At 48.0% G+C, this 17,718-nt stretch overlaps 1 protein-coding gene across 2 annotated transcripts in view; it reads left to right on the top strand.

Annotated features, from left to right (window-relative positions):
• Positions 1 to 16,975, top strand: part of Ret (ret proto-oncogene) — a 43,839-nt gene extending 26,864 nt beyond the window's left edge. For both annotated transcript variants that reach the window (XM_052720621.1, XM_052720622.1), the window contains exons 12-20: positions 450 to 597; positions 2,318 to 2,425; positions 3,360 to 3,574; positions 3,685 to 3,807; positions 5,646 to 5,716; positions 6,866 to 7,003; positions 8,975 to 9,074; positions 13,222 to 13,369; positions 14,690 to 16,975. In XM_052720621.1, the coding sequence (XP_052576581.1) occupies positions 450 to 597; positions 2,318 to 2,425; positions 3,360 to 3,574; positions 3,685 to 3,807; positions 5,646 to 5,716; positions 6,866 to 7,003; positions 8,975 to 9,074; positions 13,222 to 13,369; positions 14,690 to 14,847 (1,209 nt within the window). In that variant the 3' untranslated portion in view covers positions 14,848 to 16,975. The remainder of the gene's footprint in view (positions 1 to 449; positions 598 to 2,317; positions 2,426 to 3,359; positions 3,575 to 3,684; positions 3,808 to 5,645; positions 5,717 to 6,865; positions 7,004 to 8,974; positions 9,075 to 13,221; positions 13,370 to 14,689) is intronic.
• Positions 16,976 to 17,718: the final 743 nt, after the last annotated feature.

The following is a 17,718-nucleotide window of genomic DNA, read 5'->3' as shown; positions in this document are numbered from 1 at the left end:
CTGTGGGGAGATTCTGGGCTGAGACGTGCCCTGAGCCATGGTGTCTATTCAGTCCTCTAGGGGCCTTGGGTGGGGGGTGTCAGAAAACTTGGGTCTGGGCTGCTGTCGAGTCAGCCACAAGCACCTCTGGACCCAACTGGCCTTGAGGATGAGAACTTGAGACTAACTGGTCCTGGGGTATTCAGTGGAGTGGAGACAGGGCGAGTTAAGATACTGAATGCAGGCCCTTCCCTTGGAGACTCACTTACGGCCTCCCTGGCCTGGCCATGGTGTCCTCAGTAGATGAGTTGTGAAGTGATGGGTGTGACTCAGGTGATGACCAGCTCTGCATGCTGACCCTTGTCAGGCAGGGTTAGGCGTTAGTATTTAATGGCCTTGCCTTGCTCAGCTTTGCCCAGCATACTTGTCTCCCTTCTCTGCTAATGGTCCCTGTCTCTACCCCAATATAGGAGGATCCAAAGTGGGAATTTCCTCGGAAGAACTTGGTTCTTGGGAAAACCCTGGGAGAAGGAGAGTTTGGAAAGGTGGTCAAGGCGACAGCCTTCCGTCTAAAAGGCCGAGCAGGATACACCACAGTGGCCGTGAAAATGCTGAAAGGTACCTATCTGGGAACCGCATCTGTAGGGTGGCTGTGGCCCTCCTTCCTGAGACCCCCTGCAGAGCCCCCATTGCCGTTCTGTGGCAGCTGCATTCTGAGCACCCCGTGGGTACATAGCCAGTGTTCTGAAGAGGCAAGGTGCGGACCTTGCTCTCGTGGAGGATGCTGTGGTACTGCATCTGCACCATGTCAGGGAAGAGGCCAGCACTGACAACGTTTTAAGGCCCTTTGGGGTTAAACTGAGAGTTGCCAGCACCCCAATCTGCCCCATTTATTCTTCTCATCCAAGAGGCCACTGGGGTCTCAGTGAAGAGATCCTCTCTGTAATAACCAACCCCCCTCCCAGCAACCCTGTGGGTCTTCTCTGTTCCTGTAACCAGTCATGCTCTGGGTCTTGCTCTCGGTGTGCACACGTACCTTTCTTAGACAAGGGGTGTGACTCTGACTAGAGGCTGTGGCTGCACTGGGTGGGTAGCCCTCACTGTGGTCAGGTCTCCAGCCTTGTGGACCGAGGGCCCTGTGGCAGTCAGACTGTGTGGTGAAGAACTCATGTAGCGGGTTAATAGCTGAGTTCCAGTGCTATGGTCAGGGACTACACACAGAGCACCCTGTGTGTTTCCCCGGACACTCACACCAGGTTCAACCCTCAGATTTCCTGACCTCCTAGGCCTGGCTCGGGCTCCTGGCACCCTGTCTCCCAGCTGTGTCTGTCCTTCATCCCAGACCATTCTAAATGCCACCGGCACCTGTGTGTTACTGGCTAGCCAACCAGGAAGAGTTCTTGGGTTACATGTCCGACACTGTTTACCTCCGTATTCAAGTGCCTAGTGAGAATTAGAACCAACCCTGGCTGCCCTCAGGTCCTGTGTTTCATACGATTTTGGTGAAACCTGATCATCGTCACAGTGTGCCAGATACAGTTAGGCACTAAAAGAAGAATGGCACTCTAGCTCGTTTGGAAAACGCAAGGCCTGACGTGTGGTTGCCACACAATGCTAATGCTGCCTTCCCTCTGGTGCATTCGCGCAGGATCGCACAGTAACGGAGCATAAGCTCCAGGCATACAGTAGAAGCTTTAGAGAGGGCCGCCGGACTCCCAGGCCAGTGCTGGGCAGACTGTAGAACGGGAGATCTGGGCTCGGTGCAGGGTCCCCCTCTTTCTCCAGCACCTGTGTCTCTAAGCAGGTGTGTGGGGACATAGGCAAGATGTCTCTCCTTCTGGGAAGACTGAAAAAAGGAAGGGGGTCCCAGCACTAGGGAGGCAGAGCTAAGCAGATCTCTGTGAGTTCAAGGCCAGCCTGGTCTACAGAGCAAGATCCAGGACAGGCACCAAAACTACATAGAAAAAACTCAGTCTTGGAAAAATTTTAAAAAAAAATTTAAAAATTTTTAAAAAAAGGAAGGGGAGTGTTCTCTGTAGGATTCTCTCTGCTGAAGATGGCAGCCAAAGAGACATGCCGCCATACACATAGGCAGTGGCCCTGGAGACTTTGGTGGGAAGGTCCTGCTAATGTGGATGTTAGCTCCATGGGCTCTTTTCCCAGGGGTATATGAAGTCACTCTTGTCTGACACAGAGGACTGGGAGGACCCCTAACCAGCTGGGTGCTGAGGGCCTCCATGTAAATCCAGGCCGTGTGCCCGTCTGTTCCATACTCAGCGTGGTCACAGGGGGATCGCAAGGGCTGTAGCAAGCCCGGTTTCTGTGTGCTGTGTTTCAGAAAACGCCTCCCAGAGTGAGCTACGAGACCTGCTGTCTGAGTTCAACCTCTTGAAGCAAGTCAACCACCCACATGTCATCAAGCTGTATGGGGCCTGCAGTCAGGACGGTAAGGCTGGTCGGGTGATGGGGGGGTGGGCAACCGCCAACGGGGCTGGGACCCCCTCTTGCCCCTTGCTGTGCTTTACCCACTACTTCATTCTCCTTTCTGGAACACCGGGCGTCTGGCTCCACTGCTGGTCTGGAGAGGATCTGGGTCTGCTAGCTGAGCAGGCACCTCTCCCAAAGTTCCTACTGTAGCACTCCTTGGGCCTGCTGAGGGCAGGTCTCCAGCATTGGCACCCATTCTAGGGAGCGCCAAGAGTGAACAGTGCATCCTGGCGGCCTACAGAATAACAAGCGTGCTGTTCCCCACAGGTCACCCTAACCCCAGCCCTGCAGGGAAGGATCATTGTCACCTTCTCAGACAAGGACAAGTCTGCACCGTCTGTTAGTTTTTCACACCCATTCTTTTACCAGAAGGCTTTTGGTGCATGTGTGCGCATGTGCGAACACACAGAATGTAAGGAAGGCAAAGAACCAGACCTAGGCCTGACTGCACCCCTAGTTGTTGAGTTTAGGCAGGAGCAGGGAGACAGACGGGTGCAGAGCTAGCTGGGGCCTAGACTGAGCTGACAGATTTGCACAAGCCTTCCTGCCTCCATTGATTTCCCCTCTCGAGCCTACAGGACCGAGGACGGAAAAAAGGATGAAGTTCTAATAGCAGGGCACGGTAGCTCCCAGGATGGGCTTAAGAACAGTACCCACCCACTCAGGCACCATGGGGATGGTCTTAACTGTACCTTGAAAGGAGCTGATGTCGACACGGTCAGTGTGGGCCTGGAGTGAGTTGGCCTTCCATAGATTCATGATCCATAGAGCCATAGGTCTGGGCCTGCCCACTTGCTGGTAGGGTAACAGAGCCTGCAGCCTTCCCCACCATACTCCTTGAAGCCTGAGGCTGACCTGACCCCATGCCCAGGGCTGCCTTTCTCCTTCCCCAGGGCCACTTCTTCTCATTGTGGAGTATGCCAAGTATGGCTCCCTACGGGGATTCCTCCGTGACAGCCGCAAGATTGGGCCTGGCTACGTGGGCAGTGGAGGGAGCCGCAATTCCAGCTCCCTAGACCACCCGGATGAACGGGTACTGACCATGGGTGACCTCATCTCCTTTGCCTGGCAGATCTCAAGGGGTATGCAGTACTTGGCTGAGATGAAGGTGAGTACCACAGACACTGTGCTACTCCTGGTGCCCATCCCAGCCCCTGCCTACCCTGGCCAACCTGAGGGGTCCTGCTGTTTTGTTTTTGTTTTTGTTTTTTTCTGCAGCTCGTACATCGGGACTTAGCTGCCAGGAACATCTTGGTGGCTGAAGGACGGAAGATGAAGATTTCTGACTTTGGGCTATCCCGAGATGTTTACGAAGAAGATTCCTATGTGAAGAAAAGCAAGGTACCTGGCCATGCGTGCACTAGCAAGTTTCTGGGTGGGGCAGTGGGCTCACAGCTGTACTGACAGGGTTGGGTGGCACCCTTAGAATGACTGGGGAAATGGAAATCTATCCCGTCCCTGGTGCTTTTAGTTCTCAAGACTTCCCAATACTATAGAACTAGTCTCCTCTCTGCAGTTCCCCTGGTTCTGTGGAAGAAGGAGGCCACTGTTGGCTCTGTAACTGCTCTTTTGCACCTAGGAGAGTGAAGTGGAACAGACAGGCCCACGATCAGCCTTGTTTTGTTGTTTTACATAGGCGTCTCACTGAGATCCCTGTGTAAAACTGGGTCCAGAAATGCACCTCGGGGGTCTTGAGAAATTCCTCCAAGTTCAAGCAGTATGTGGACATCTGTTCACTGACATCATCATGTTCCCATGGTAACTGCCTTGCCTTGTCACCGGGCATCTGCTCTCCCAAAGTTCCTATGTGACAACACAGGCATGAAAAGTTCATGGGAGTGCTCAGGGTCCTGATGAGCAGGCATTCGAGGCAGCACACACACAGCTTTATCTGCTGCTGTCTTGCTGTAAGCATCATGGGTTCTTTCTGTTACCACGGGTTAGGAGGGCTGTGTTTGTTTGTTCCGGGGTTTCTGTGGTGACGAGAGATCTCAAAACTGCATGGAGGAAGTAGAAGGGGCTGCTGTGCCACACAGCCGAGGGTGTGATGGAGACTTCCTGTACATACACACATGCACACGTACATGCACGCACGCATACATATCTTCCAGGGAGGACTGTGGTCACAGTGGGGGTGCACAGGTATGGCTTCCAGGGGCTTTAGCAGCCCCTGAGCACAGGCTGCAGACTCCACAGACAGCACTGTCAGATGCACAGTCATACTTCATTAAGGGCATAACCACAGACATGTTCGAGCAGTAGAAATGACGGAGGATGTATGCTTCTTAAAATGATAAGTTCCTAAGGCTTTCTTAGGGAGCCAGCCTGGGCAAATGGTGAGGATAAAGGACAAGGTATGTCCGTTAAAGCCGTTCATTGTGTTTTTTTTTTGTTTTTTTTTTTTTTTTTTTGGTTTTTCGAGACAGGGTTTCTCTGTGTAGCTTTGCGCCTTTTCCTGGGACTCACTTGGTAGCCCAGGCTGGCCTCGAACTCACAGAGATCCGCCTGGCTCTGCCTCCCGAGTGCTGGGATTAAAGGCGTGCGCCACCACCGCCCGGCATTTTTTTTTTTTTTTTGGTTTTTCGAGAAAAGGATTTGTTCGGTCAGATGCCCACACTGCTGCTGGGGGTGGGGGTACGGAATGCTTATTCTGAGATGCAGGAAGGTCCCTAAGAGAAGGAAAATCCAGCTTTGGTACACAAACGTTTTCTTCCGTCAAGGTTTCTCAGATGAGCTTTGGTGATGGCATACCAAGTCTACAGATGGAAACTGGGAGTTGGTTTCCCAAATGCATGTGCTCTTGGGATACTAGAAAGGAATTTATCTTGCAAGACAAGCTCTTGGCTCTGTGCTGGGGAGCACTATTGTGCCCCACTCAGGGTTCCCCAGAGCTCTTGCAGCTCTGCTATAGGTGGATTTCTTGGGTTGCTTCTTCACAGGGCTGTGGCATGTGAAAAGTTGTCCTCTGTGACTGTGGATGGTTGTCTTCACTCCCAGTAGCATTTCAATAAAGTCAAAAGTTCAGGCTGGAGCCGTGGCCCCTTCAAGATTGTGCATAGTTAATCTGTCCACAGGAACTGGTACCCCATACTCCCTTCAGAGCTGGGGTAAAGGAATATGGTTGACTGTCTTGGTTACAGAGCTCAGACCATGCTGATGCCTTCTTCTACTACCTCTAGGGCCGGATTCCTGTCAAATGGATGGCAATCGAGTCCCTTTTCGATCATATCTATACCACCCAAAGTGATGTGTAAGTGTGGAAGTTGCCGTTCTGGGGGGTGGGGGTTTTGGTCCATGATGCCTGTCTCTGCAGCTTGGCTAGGGGATTCTGCTGGTTTCCAAAAACTCATCTGCAGTGTTGGCCCAGGCCAAGAGGTCATCAGCTATTCATTCAGCAAATGACTGGGCCAGGCAGCAGTTCTGCCAACCACAGTGGAATGCGTAGGAGTGGGGTGGGGTGGGGCAGTCATAGCCCTCTTCCCTTCCGTGACTTCCTCCACCCCTCCCTCCTCTCCTCTGGGTAGGGCCTGCAAACAGCTCCTCCCATTAGTGCTGGAAGGAATGACTCGGACAGGGCATCCTGTGATGTTCACTGCCCCCAGGTTGGGGAGTCCACTGCAGGTAGTCTTTTATGAGTTTGTGGACTGGTGTATCCTGAACTGGTTAAATATGGGAGCCCATACTTGTTCTTGCATCAGATGACAAGACATGATATGTTTTTCTAAAGACAAAATACTTGTTTGTAAAAGACAAGCAAACAAAACCCCCAAATCTTGATTCTATAGTGTTCTGCAATCTGCAGACATGCAGGCCTTGAATAGAGTGAGAGCTATGAAAGTAGAGATCTTTCTTAAGCAATTTTAAACAGTAGTTTTCTGATAACATAATGTCGACTTAGAAGAACTGGAAAATCCAAAGAAAAATATAATAGAGTAATAGCCTTGAGTCACAGTAGGCCCCTCTGTCCTAATGCACTTCGGATAGTTTCTATGGTGTGCACATATATACTTTATTGCCAGGTGATACGTGTTTTGTGATATTTTTATTCCCACCCCATAGTGTTTCCTTACTACTAAATATTTTCTATAAAAGTTCTTCCAAGACTGTAAAAATTTTACAGCACACCCTGAGTTCTGTTGCTGGGATCTCACCCCTTTAAGTATCATTGCTCCAATGGCAGCAGCGTGGCAGGGACTTGAGCATCCCAGGGGCTGGTCTAGGTAGGCAGGTGGACCTTGCCCAGCTCTTGTTATGCACCTGCTTGTGCAGCCAGAACTAGGCTAAAATCCCAGTACATCATCCACTTAGGCCTTGGAGACTCAAGCCACAAACATCTAGGGTTCACCAAGGAGGCTTCAGGGGCCAGGAAACTGCTGACTGGTTCCCTTGCTCACCACAGGTGGTCCTTTGGGGTACTCCTATGGGAGATTGTGACCCTGGGGGGCAACCCCTACCCTGGAATTCCTCCTGAACGACTCTTCAACCTTCTGAAGACGGGCCACAGGATGGAGAGGCCGGACAACTGCAGTGAGGAAATGTGAGTAGACTTACATTGACAGCCCCTCTCTGCCACTCGTGCCCTGGGCCCCGGGTGGAACGTGAAGCAACCATCCATTCTCTTCTCCTTCCCACGAAGCCCAGTGCCACTCACCCTGAATAAGGTGGATGACGGGGAGTGATGGGGCCGAGGTCAGACAGCCAGCAATGGGTGTGAGGTAGATGTTGGGGCCCCTGACCACGTAAGGTGGACTTCCTTGGAACGTCTGAGAGCTGATGGACCAGGCAAGAGTCAAAGGTCTCCTGAAAAATGTGTGGGAGGGCATGTGTTAGGGAGATGAGGTACAGAGGTGGGCAGAGCCAGCCTCAGCCCAAGAATCCCAGAGCCATTATGCTTTAGACCAGGCAGTGAAGTCCAGAGGGAAGAGTGGCATTAACTGGAGAAGATACTCTGGTCCACTCATGCCAAAGCCAGTGCCTCGCTGAGAGCAAGGTTAGGCATGCCGGAGTGGGAAGAGGCCTCCTTGAGCACCTGGGCTGACACCTAGTCACCCAGCCTAACGCCTACATCACAGCTCCAGAGAGCTCAGCCACGCCCAGCTCCTCAGGAAGCAGAGCTGTGGGACAGAGCTAAAACTGATAGCCAGAAACTGGGTTTTTAAATTTTTAAATTCTTGAGAATTCCATAGAGGTATGTAATGCAGCATAATCACACCTACCCCTGTCCCCATCCTCCAGCTGCCCCACATCTCTGCAACATGTCCCCTTTCCAATTTCATGTCTTATTTTTTGGGTAACTCATGAAGACCAATTAGTGCAGCCCATATGTGCACGGGTATGGGGCCTCCCCTGGAACATGGGAATCTTACCCGTGGCCACACCCTCCAAGGAGAAAGATTCTGCCTCTCAAAGAGACTCTCCACTGCCAATCACCTCTCAGTGAGGGAGAGGGCCTAGAGATCATCTACTCCCTCGATGCCAGAATTTTGGCTGGCTTGATCTTACACTGGTCGTGTGCAGGTCCCCACAGCCACTGTGGGTTCATGAGTGTGACAGTCATACCATGTCCGGAAGACAGCGTTCCATAGCACTCCTCCCTATTCTCTGGGCCTTACATCCTTTCTGTCTCCTCTTCTGTGATGTTCCCTGAGCCTTGCTTGGGAAGAGTGGACATTGATACATAACGTTTTGATTGGGGCCAGCACTAAGGGAGCAGAGTTTTTTATTCTTGGCACCTTGACTAAGAATGCATGCCTCTGTTGACTGCTGCTCACTGCAAAATAAAAAGAAGCTTCCCTGACCAAGGCTGAGCCCAGGTCTATGGGGATAAATGTGAATATTTTGAAAGCAGTTTGACAACATTACCATTTAGAATAACAGCAACAGGTTCTACCTTAGGGCCCAGGACCTCTCCAGGCATGGGCTTTTGACAAGGATTACAGAACCAGGCTTGAAATTCCCACCTGTGGAGCAAACCTCAGATCCAGTCAGAAAGTTGTGATAATCTGACATTGTTTATTTCTACTCCTAAGAGTCTTTAATTGGTTCTTCCTTTGTACAGGGTTTTTGTTTGTTTGTTTGGTTTGGTTTTTTGGTTTTCTGAGACAGGGTTTCTCCGTGTAGTTTTGGTGCCTGTCCTGGATCTCGCTCTGTAGACCAGGCTGGCCTAGAACTCACAGAGATCTGCCTGGCTCTGCCTCCTGAGTGCTGGGATTAAAGGCTTACACCACCACCTCCCGGCTCTTTGTACAGGTTTTAAAGACTTGGCTTTTTACTCAGCCACCATAGTGAGTACAGGTTCAAACCCTGTTTACTCCTGTTGATGTAAGGAAAGAACGGTGAACCCCTCTGGAAAGAAGGCCACCGGAGGGCCGTGCCACACTGTCAGTGCCCTGCCCTTGGGCCCAGTGAAGCTCAGAGTTGCAAATGATGCGGAAACAGCCTAGAGAGTGGAGACTGGGGCTGTGGCGGCCCTGCCTGGGTGTCACCACCTGCCTGTGCTTCCCTCCAGGTACCGCCTGATGCTGCAGTGCTGGAAGCAGGAGCCAGACAAGAGGCCAGTGTTTGCTGACATCAGCAAGGATCTGGAGAAGATGATGGTCAAGAGCAGAGTGAGTCCCAGAGTCATTGCCATAGGCTCACCGCGGGATGGTAGTTTGAGGCTCTCTGTCCCCCCACTATAAGGCCAGAGGAGGATGGCTGCGCTATCCCAGAGGGCAGGCAGCAGGTGAAAAACCTGCCCTTCAGGCCAGTCCTCTTGGGCCTTCCAGTAACGATAACATCTTGATTTCTAGCTTGTCTTCGGGCAAGAGCTCTTCACAGGCAAGTACTGGAGACCATTTCAGAATTCTGGCACCCGGGAATGAGTGTCCCTTCAAGGGCATCTTCCTGTCACCACATGTGACCTACAGGAATAGGAGTCCGGGCATGCCAGGTCTTCTGGATTTGAAGAAGTTTATGTTGTCCCCCAGATTTTATTAACTGGTCCATGTAGGTTTCCAAAGCCTGGTTATGAGCCAAACACAACATGTGGGAGTAGTCGGTCTCTGTGCCGTGGTGAGAAGGTTGATTGGTTTTTGCCTAATGTTTATTGAGCAGCTGTTTGCACTGTTTTGTACTGGGTGCTAAGGAGACAGGAAAACAAGAGCAAACAGCCGTCCTGCTCACACTACTTCCATAGACCTTGTCTTCATCTGTACTAAAAGTTATACTTCCTTCAAATTCTGAAAGCAGAAGTGCACAATCTAGGCTCCAAGGAGTAAAATTTAGCAGTTTGCGTTGCTGGAGAGACGGCTTAGCTGGGAGGAGCAGCTGCACAATTAGGCCCTGAGTTCAAATCCCAGCATCTACTAAAAAAAAAAAAAGAGCCAAGTGTGGCCAGTGCTATGAAGGACAAGGACAGAAACAGCCGGATTTCTGGGACTTGCTAAGAACCAGCTCCAGATTCAGTGAAAGCCCCTGTTTGGAAGGAGGGATTTGATGGAGACATCCCACTGAGGGCTGAGTGTGTTCAAGGTCTCTCATGCTCTGCGTATTGTCTGGCTGTGGGTCTCTGTATTTATTCCCATCGACTGCAGGAGGAACCTCTTCTGGTGATGATTGAGCAAAGCACTCATCTATGAGTATAGCACAATGTCATTAGAGGTCATTTGATTGCTATGTTCCTTTAGTAGAATAGTAGTATTTAGTTTTCTCTTAGATCCCTGGGCTATCTGGTCTCAAGTTCTCGGTCACCCAAGCAGTGTTCGGCATGGGTTTCATCTCGTGGAGTGGACCTTAAGTCACATCACTTATTGGTTGGTTGCTCCCACGAGCTGTGTGCCACCGTTGCACCAGCATAGCTTGTTGGGAGGACACCATTGTAGATGGAAGGGTTTGTAGCTGGGCTGCTGTTTACACTTCTCCGTTGGTAGTGAGCAGAGTACCTTCCAGAACCACAGGTTAAAGGCTTAGGCAGGCACCAGCTCAAGGTCTCCATGTTCAGTGAGTTGTGCAGGTGTTGTCTTCAGCAACAGAGCCCTGCTGACTCTTTGGGGAGACTAACCTATACTATAGCCTTGGCAACAACCTGGGTTGTTTGGAGGTTCCTATTGGACCCCTTTGGCCAACAACTCAATTAGATGTAACCCATTCCTGGTACTGGAGGCTTCATTTGGTGACAAGAGATAGCCAAATGGGGTTCTTTCTCCCCTATTATTTGGCAATTTCATTTATATTGCCTTCATATATATATATATATATATATATATATATATATAAAATATATAACATACACACACATATATATACACACACATATATATACACACATACTTATGCATGTGTTTTAGGAAGCTTCTACTGTATTAGGTTTCCATACTTAGCTCTCTAATGGTCCTTAATTTTATCTATCTCCTCCTGTATTCTCTCCCCCATCTCCTCTATCCTCCCACTCTCTGTTTGATCATCCCATTCCAGCCCCCACCCCTGTCTATCCATAACTATCATATTTTTTGTCCTAGGGAGATCCTTCCCTCCCCCAGGCCACTTACTCTATACCAAAACTCTGTGGTTCTATGGATTATAGCTTGGTTATCATTGATTGAACAGCTAACATCCACGTATAAGCAATATGTACCATATTTGTCTTTCTGGGTCTAGGTTACCTAACTCAGGATGATTATTTTTCTAGTTCAATCAGTTTACCTGCAAATTTCATGGTTTATTTTTTTAATGACTGAGTAATATTTCATTGTGCAAATATACCACATTTTCTTTATCTATCCATCTGCAAGGGATATCTGGATTGTTTTAAGATTTCTGGCTATTAGGAATAGAGCAGCAATGAACAAGGTTAAGCAAGTGTTTCTGCGGTAGGATGAAACATCCTTTGGGTGTATGCCCCAGGTAGATAGAGCTGGATCTTGGGGTGGATCAGTTCCCAACATCAACTTAAATAGAAACTCGAAGCATTTCACTAAAGTCAGGAACAGAAGTTCTCCATTCTCCCTATCTATTCAGTATAGTACTTGAAGTCTTAGCTAGAGCAGTAAATAAGACAACTGAAGGAAATCAGAATGATACAAATAGGAAAGGAAGAAATCAAAGTATCTTTATTTGCAGATTATACGATAGTATACATAAGGGACCTGAAAAATTCCACTGAGAAACTCTTACAGCTGATAACACTTTCAGTGAAGTGGCTGGACACAAAAACAACTCACAGAAATCAGTAGCTCTCCTATATACAAATGACAAACAGACTGAGAAAGAAATCGGGGAAAAAAACACCTTTCATAATAGCCTCAAATAATATAAAATATCTTGGGGTAACTTTAGCCAAGCAAGTGAAAAACTTGTATGATAAAAACTTCAATAAAAAAAGAAATTGAAGCCGGGTGGTGGTGGTGGCGGCGGTGCATGCCTTTAATCCCAGTACTCAGGAGGCAGAGGCATCTCTGTGAGTTTGAGGCCAGCCTGGTCTACAGGGCGAGATCCAGAACAGGAACCAAAACTACACAGAGAAACCCTGTCTCAAAAAAAAAAAAAAAAAAAAAAAAAAGAAAGAAAGAAATTGAAGAAGATATCAGAAGATGGAAAGAGCTCCCATACTCATGAATTAATGGTAGGATTAATATAGTAAAAATGGTCATGCTACCAAAATCAATCTCCCATACTCAAGAATTAATGGTAGGATTAATATAGTAAAAATGGTCATGCTACCAAAATCAATCTACAGATTCAATGCAGTCTCCACCAAAATTCCAACACAGATCTTCACAGACCTTGAAAGGATAACTTTCAGCTTCATATGGAAACATAAAAATCCATGATAATTAATCCTGATCAATAAAAGAACTGCGAGAGAGGTATCATCCCCTATTTCAAGTTGTACTAGAGAGCTATAGTAATGAAAACAGAATGGTACTGGCACAAAAACAGACAGGTTGATCAGTGGAATCAAGTTGAAGACGCAGACATAAGTCTGCAAACCTATGGACACCTGATTTTTTATAAAGAAACCAGAAATACACAATGGGAAAAGGCAGCATCTTCAACAAGTGGTGCTGGTCAAACTGGATGGCTGCCTATAGAAGAATCCAAACAGATCCATACTTACCCCTCTGCCCAAAACTCCAAATGGATCAAAGACCTCAGCATAAAATCGATAGAAGAGAAAGTAGGAAACAGCTTTGAACTCATTCACACAGTTCCGTTGTTTCTTGAGAAAATCTTCCAGCTCTGTAGGTACAGGGTGGTTCTGAGCATGAGTGAAAATAGATACCCAAACCACAGTGTTGAGAAACCTCCAGGACAACATTGGAACTGTCTACATCGTTAAGCAGTGCAACATAAGTAGCAAGTGCCTGGCACCCTTTGTTCATGGGAGCTGAAGCCTGTTTCTGTGCCCTGGCATAATACTGTGTAGAATGCAGAGGTCCTGGGAGGGAAGCTGGAAAGGATCCATTGGATGGAATCTACGACTTGGCACACTGTGATTTTGCAGGAATAATGTGACCACAGCAATGGCTTTCAGACCTAAGAATACAAAAAGAAGCCACTTCCCCAGTCCTCTGCTCTTGGCTGGATTAAGGAACCAAAGTGCCGTACCTCATGCCACCCTCCTGGGTAGAGGGCTGTGGTCTTACAGCGAGGCCAAAGGACAGGGTAGGGACACAGCCAGACCCTCTGTCCCCTGAGCATTATGGGACCCTGAGTATGTTTAAGAATGGTCCAGGGTCAAAGACGAGTGGCTATCTCTCTTTCTCTCTCTTCCAGGACTACTTGGACCTGGCGGCATCCACCCCATCTGACTCTCTGCTTTACGATGACGGCCTCTCGGAAGAGGAGACGCCCCTGGTGGACTGTAACAGCGCTCCCCTCCCGCGCTCCCTCCCTTCCACATGGATTGAAAACAAACTCTATGGTAGAATTTCACATGCATTTACTAGATTCTAGCAACGCTGTCCCTTCTGCACCATCCCAACTTCTCTGTAATGCCTTTTAAGAGTGTTTCTGATCCTAACGACACCAAAGCCTACTCTGCACCCTTTTCTTTGTAAATATCTGACTTTGCATCCAGTTTACATTCAGGCATTTTGCAGCTATGTCTTTCTAAAAGGATGTGGAAATCAGTGTCATTACCACGCAAGCCCAGCAACTTAAGATGACACAGGAGAAGCGGATTAGAGCAGAATTCTCAGGGGACATTGGGAAGCAACTCAGAGTACTTCTGACTTGGTTACCTAGATTAATTTTCCTGATCTGGGGAGGGATTCAGTTTAGCAAGGGGAAGCTGGCATCCCCAGCTTGCAGTGGGGACACAGCTGGGGGGATCCCAGGCTGCTCCTGCGCTGACGGGTGCCTCACGAAAGCCTTCCACATTCCCGCTTTCAGCTACTCGTCCACCGCCATGCAGTGTGGGGCAGCGGGAAAACCACGTGGGCCCTGGGCAGACACCAGACTGTTGCTGTCACATCCTTGGCACCCTATCACCCCGTTACAATGCTGTCACTTAATGAAGCCAGTGCTAAACACTGAGCCAATGCTTTCTGAAAGAACATAGTCTGTGGTGCTGTGGCCTTGCAATGGACAGTAAATACGGTTCTTGCCAAAACTCCTTCTTTGTCTTGGATTAAATACTTGAAATTTTTTCCGCTTCCTAACTTCATCCTTGTTCCTTTTTGAAGTCTTGGTGTTTCGAGCACTTTCAAGCTAAGGTAGGTTCTTTCCACATGCTTCCTGAGTCACAAGTCCTCACTGGCTTTGGGTGTAGTGGCCATGAGTACTGACAATGCTGCAGGGCAGCCTGTGTGCACCCTCCATGGGAAAGGAAGCCTTCCTCCTCCATTTTAGCTGGGATGACAGATGAATAGCCTCCTTTACCTTAGAACATTTCCTACAGTGTTCCCACTACAGGAAGCTGTGTGGTCCAGCCATTTGCTGATGCTTTACACTGTCCTAGGAAAACAGCTAGGCAATTCACCAGCTCTATTTCAGATTGGAGAGTCTAAACTCATAGACGTTGAGACGGGTAGAGTCTGCTAAATTACCTTTGCCAGGAGCGTGTGGTATTGCCCAAAGTAAAACAGTGTTCTGGAAACCTGGGATGCAGAACCACTCATGGAATTGGCACGGAGAGCGCAAGTTGGTTTAACCGTCAAGGGGAGTTTTGCCAAGGCCTTACTGTCTGCATCTGAAGTCTGAGTTCTTCAGTGCAGAACAAATTATCTGTTTTCATTTTTAGGCATGTCAGACCCGAACTGGCCTGGAGAGAGTCCTGTACCACTCACGAGAGCCGATGGCACTAGCACTGGGTTCCCAAGATATGCAAATGATAGTGTATATGCTAACTGGATGGTTTCACCCTCAGCGGCAAAATTAATGGACACACTTGATAGTTAACATTTCTTTGTGAACGGTAATGGACTCCCAAGGGGGAAGAAACATACCAAGAGCACCAAGTCCACCGGCCCCTTTGTGTCCATCACACTCGCCAAGGCCAGCACACGGTGGCAGACGTGTTTTCTGTAGTTGTTTTAGCTGGTTTCCAAAGTGGTTTCCCTTCAGTTTTACCAGCCGGTGGTCCTCCGTCCTGGCACACTTGCCCCACTGGGTGGGTGTTCAAGTCTCTGGTTTAGAACCCCTCCCTCTTTAGTGTCGGGTAGCACCTCTGTTGGTCTGTTCCTCAGTAGCCACCACGAGCTCTGTGTTCACCTATGTGGGGTCTGCCCTTCACAACTTGTATGAGAAATTGTACCTGAACTGTATTTTCCTGGTTGACAAAAAACCCACTACGCAAAAAAAAAAAAAAAAAAAAAAAAAGTTTCAACCTGAAGCACACATACAACAAGGTTGAAAAAAGGCCAGAATGGCCTGTCCTTGTTCAGAATGAGAGCCCAGGAAGGGTCTGGGTGGCAGCATCCGAGCCCACCAGGGCTGGAGGGGAGAAGGGGCCTCAGGGCAGTCCTCGGCTCAGCATAGGACATCTTGAATATAGATTTTTTGTTGTTTTTTTTTTTTTTTAAAACCATATAACTTTTTCTTAGGAAAACGTTTTGTTTCTGTCATGGTTAAATGGCTCTTAGATTTAGCACAATGGAGAGATTTGGTGCTGCCCTTGCTAGGGACAAGGCAGCTTGAAAGAAGTGGCCCCGTAAGACGTATTTCCCCCATTGAGCCCTCTGCATCGTTCTCACACGTTCAGTACTGAGTGACTGCTGCCAGCTGACCAGAACAGGATGAAGAAAGGGGGCATTTGGAGTGGAGTGTCCTTCAGGCCCAGAATCGCTGGCAGCAGAGGCCTTGAGCTGCAAAGGCTGCCCCCCAGCACACCATCCTGCAATACATCCCACCACCAAAGAGTGCACTCATCTTCTGCATCCGGGGCAGGTGGGTTTGTCTCATTGTGATTGGTGTCTTGTCAGCTCACGCCCAAAGGGAAGAACAGTTCAGCTAGTTGTATTAGAAGTTGCCCTGATAATGGCTGAGGTGAGAGAACAAGGTTTTGGCTCTTATAGAGCTTGTGTGAAAGGCACATGGGTCAGCTCTTCCTGTCTGTCGTTTATGCTGCTACGGCACGTGTTTTGGTTTCTTTGGTTCTGACCATGACTCACATGTAAGGTTCTTAACTTTCTGTACTGATGGTTTGTAGCCACGGACACTCCACCCTCCTCTGGGGTTTCAGGGGTGCCTCTTAGAAGTCTCAGCAGCTCTTTTGGCTGTCTCTGGACTGTCACTTCCCAGGAAAAGGTCACATTACCAAAACACTGCCTGGTCTTCAGACTTAAAGCACTGTGATAGGACTTTAAGTAGTCATAGTAAAATACTATATTTTGTGGGCATTTCCCAAACATAGTAAAATTTTGACATTTTATGTGGCTGAGAATGCTCAGATAAGTATACCAGATAGAGCCTTAGGAGTGTGTAATTTTTGTGTGCACACACAGCCAGGCCAGACAGAAAGATGAAAAAATGCTTATTTAGGCATGTAATGTGGCTTTAGTTTGGGCCATCTTTTTTTCAGATACACTGTGATAAGTTTTTTTTTTTTATAAATATCTCTAGTCATGGGACCCTTTTTGTTTTTCAGATGTACTTACTGATAGTTTTATTAAATGCAAAAATAAGGATAAACTCCGATTATTCAACATGCCTACACAAAAAGTACGAATTGCTACAGCAAGTTGGTTCTCACGGGCTGAGAACTCCAAATCGAAATAGCTGGCCCACCTGTGAGGAGTTAACACTTAACTAATAACCACTTGTCTGTCTGTTCCTGAGATAGAAAAGTACCCATACTTGTTCAAGTACCCATACTTGTTAGCACTATCAGACAGATTTTTCATCTACATATATGCAGAAATTAACCACATACTAAGTATTACTGAGTATTAAGTAGCAATCTGTCAGCTATTAAAGTTTGTAAGATCCATTTAAGAAAGGCTATTAAACCATGCTGTGTCAATTTGTTTTTGTAATCAAGGTGACTAAGGAAATTTCAGTTGTGTAAATAAAATGATGAATCACAAAATGTGTCAATTTTCTCTCTTTTTAACTTCCTGTTTGCAAAAAAAAAAAAATCAGGTTGCTGAATTTAAAGTTTCTATGCATAATTAAAACGTCACAGAGAATCTCTTGGCATACCCAACAGGGATAAAGATGGTGGTGTTTGTAGTAAGCATGAGACCAACAGGGATGAAGGACAGGGTGTTACTCATCTGTCTCCTACAATAGTCAAGTGCTAAGTCCCCTAACCCTGCAATTCTAGGATTTTCTTCTTGCAGGCGACCTCCTTAAGAACAAGGCAGTGGGCAGTGGTGATACAGTGCTCTGGAGTTTTTAACTGCTAGTTTCCTGAAACTTCAGTAATCGTGCCTCAGTTATTAAAACTTAAAATCTGCCTAGCCATGAACAAAAGTCACATGGTGAAGGAAAACTGTCACTTAGAAAGCCTAACATACCAGCTACTTCTGTTTGTTTTAGCCTTGATATTTGGGCTCTTCAAGTCCCATCAGCTCCTTCATCCAGGGCAAACACTTGTTAGTAACACCAGTCTCTCTGTAACCGTGTTGGGTGCTAGGAACCTGAGTTGTTTCCAGCACACACACATGTGTGCTCAACAGACTTTGCATGTATCACCCAGCAGCAACCTCGCCCTTCAAGGTCAAACTCCAGGCCACCCTGCCAACCTTTGCTTTCTCCTACTTCAGTCTGGACCGCAAAAGCTGGAAAGAAAGAAATTTAATGCTGAAGCTTCAGAGGTACCTCGGGCAA

The sequence above is a fragment of the Peromyscus californicus genome, unplaced genomic scaffold, assembly GCF_007827085.1.
Source record: "Peromyscus californicus insignis strain IS unplaced genomic scaffold, ASM782708v3 Scaffold_6__1_contigs__length_162567912, whole genome shotgun sequence".
NCBI lineage: Eukaryota > Metazoa > Chordata > Mammalia > Rodentia > Cricetidae > Peromyscus > Peromyscus californicus.
The sequence above is the reverse complement of the archived record's forward strand: the minus strand, read 5'-3'. Positions and strand labels throughout refer to the sequence as shown.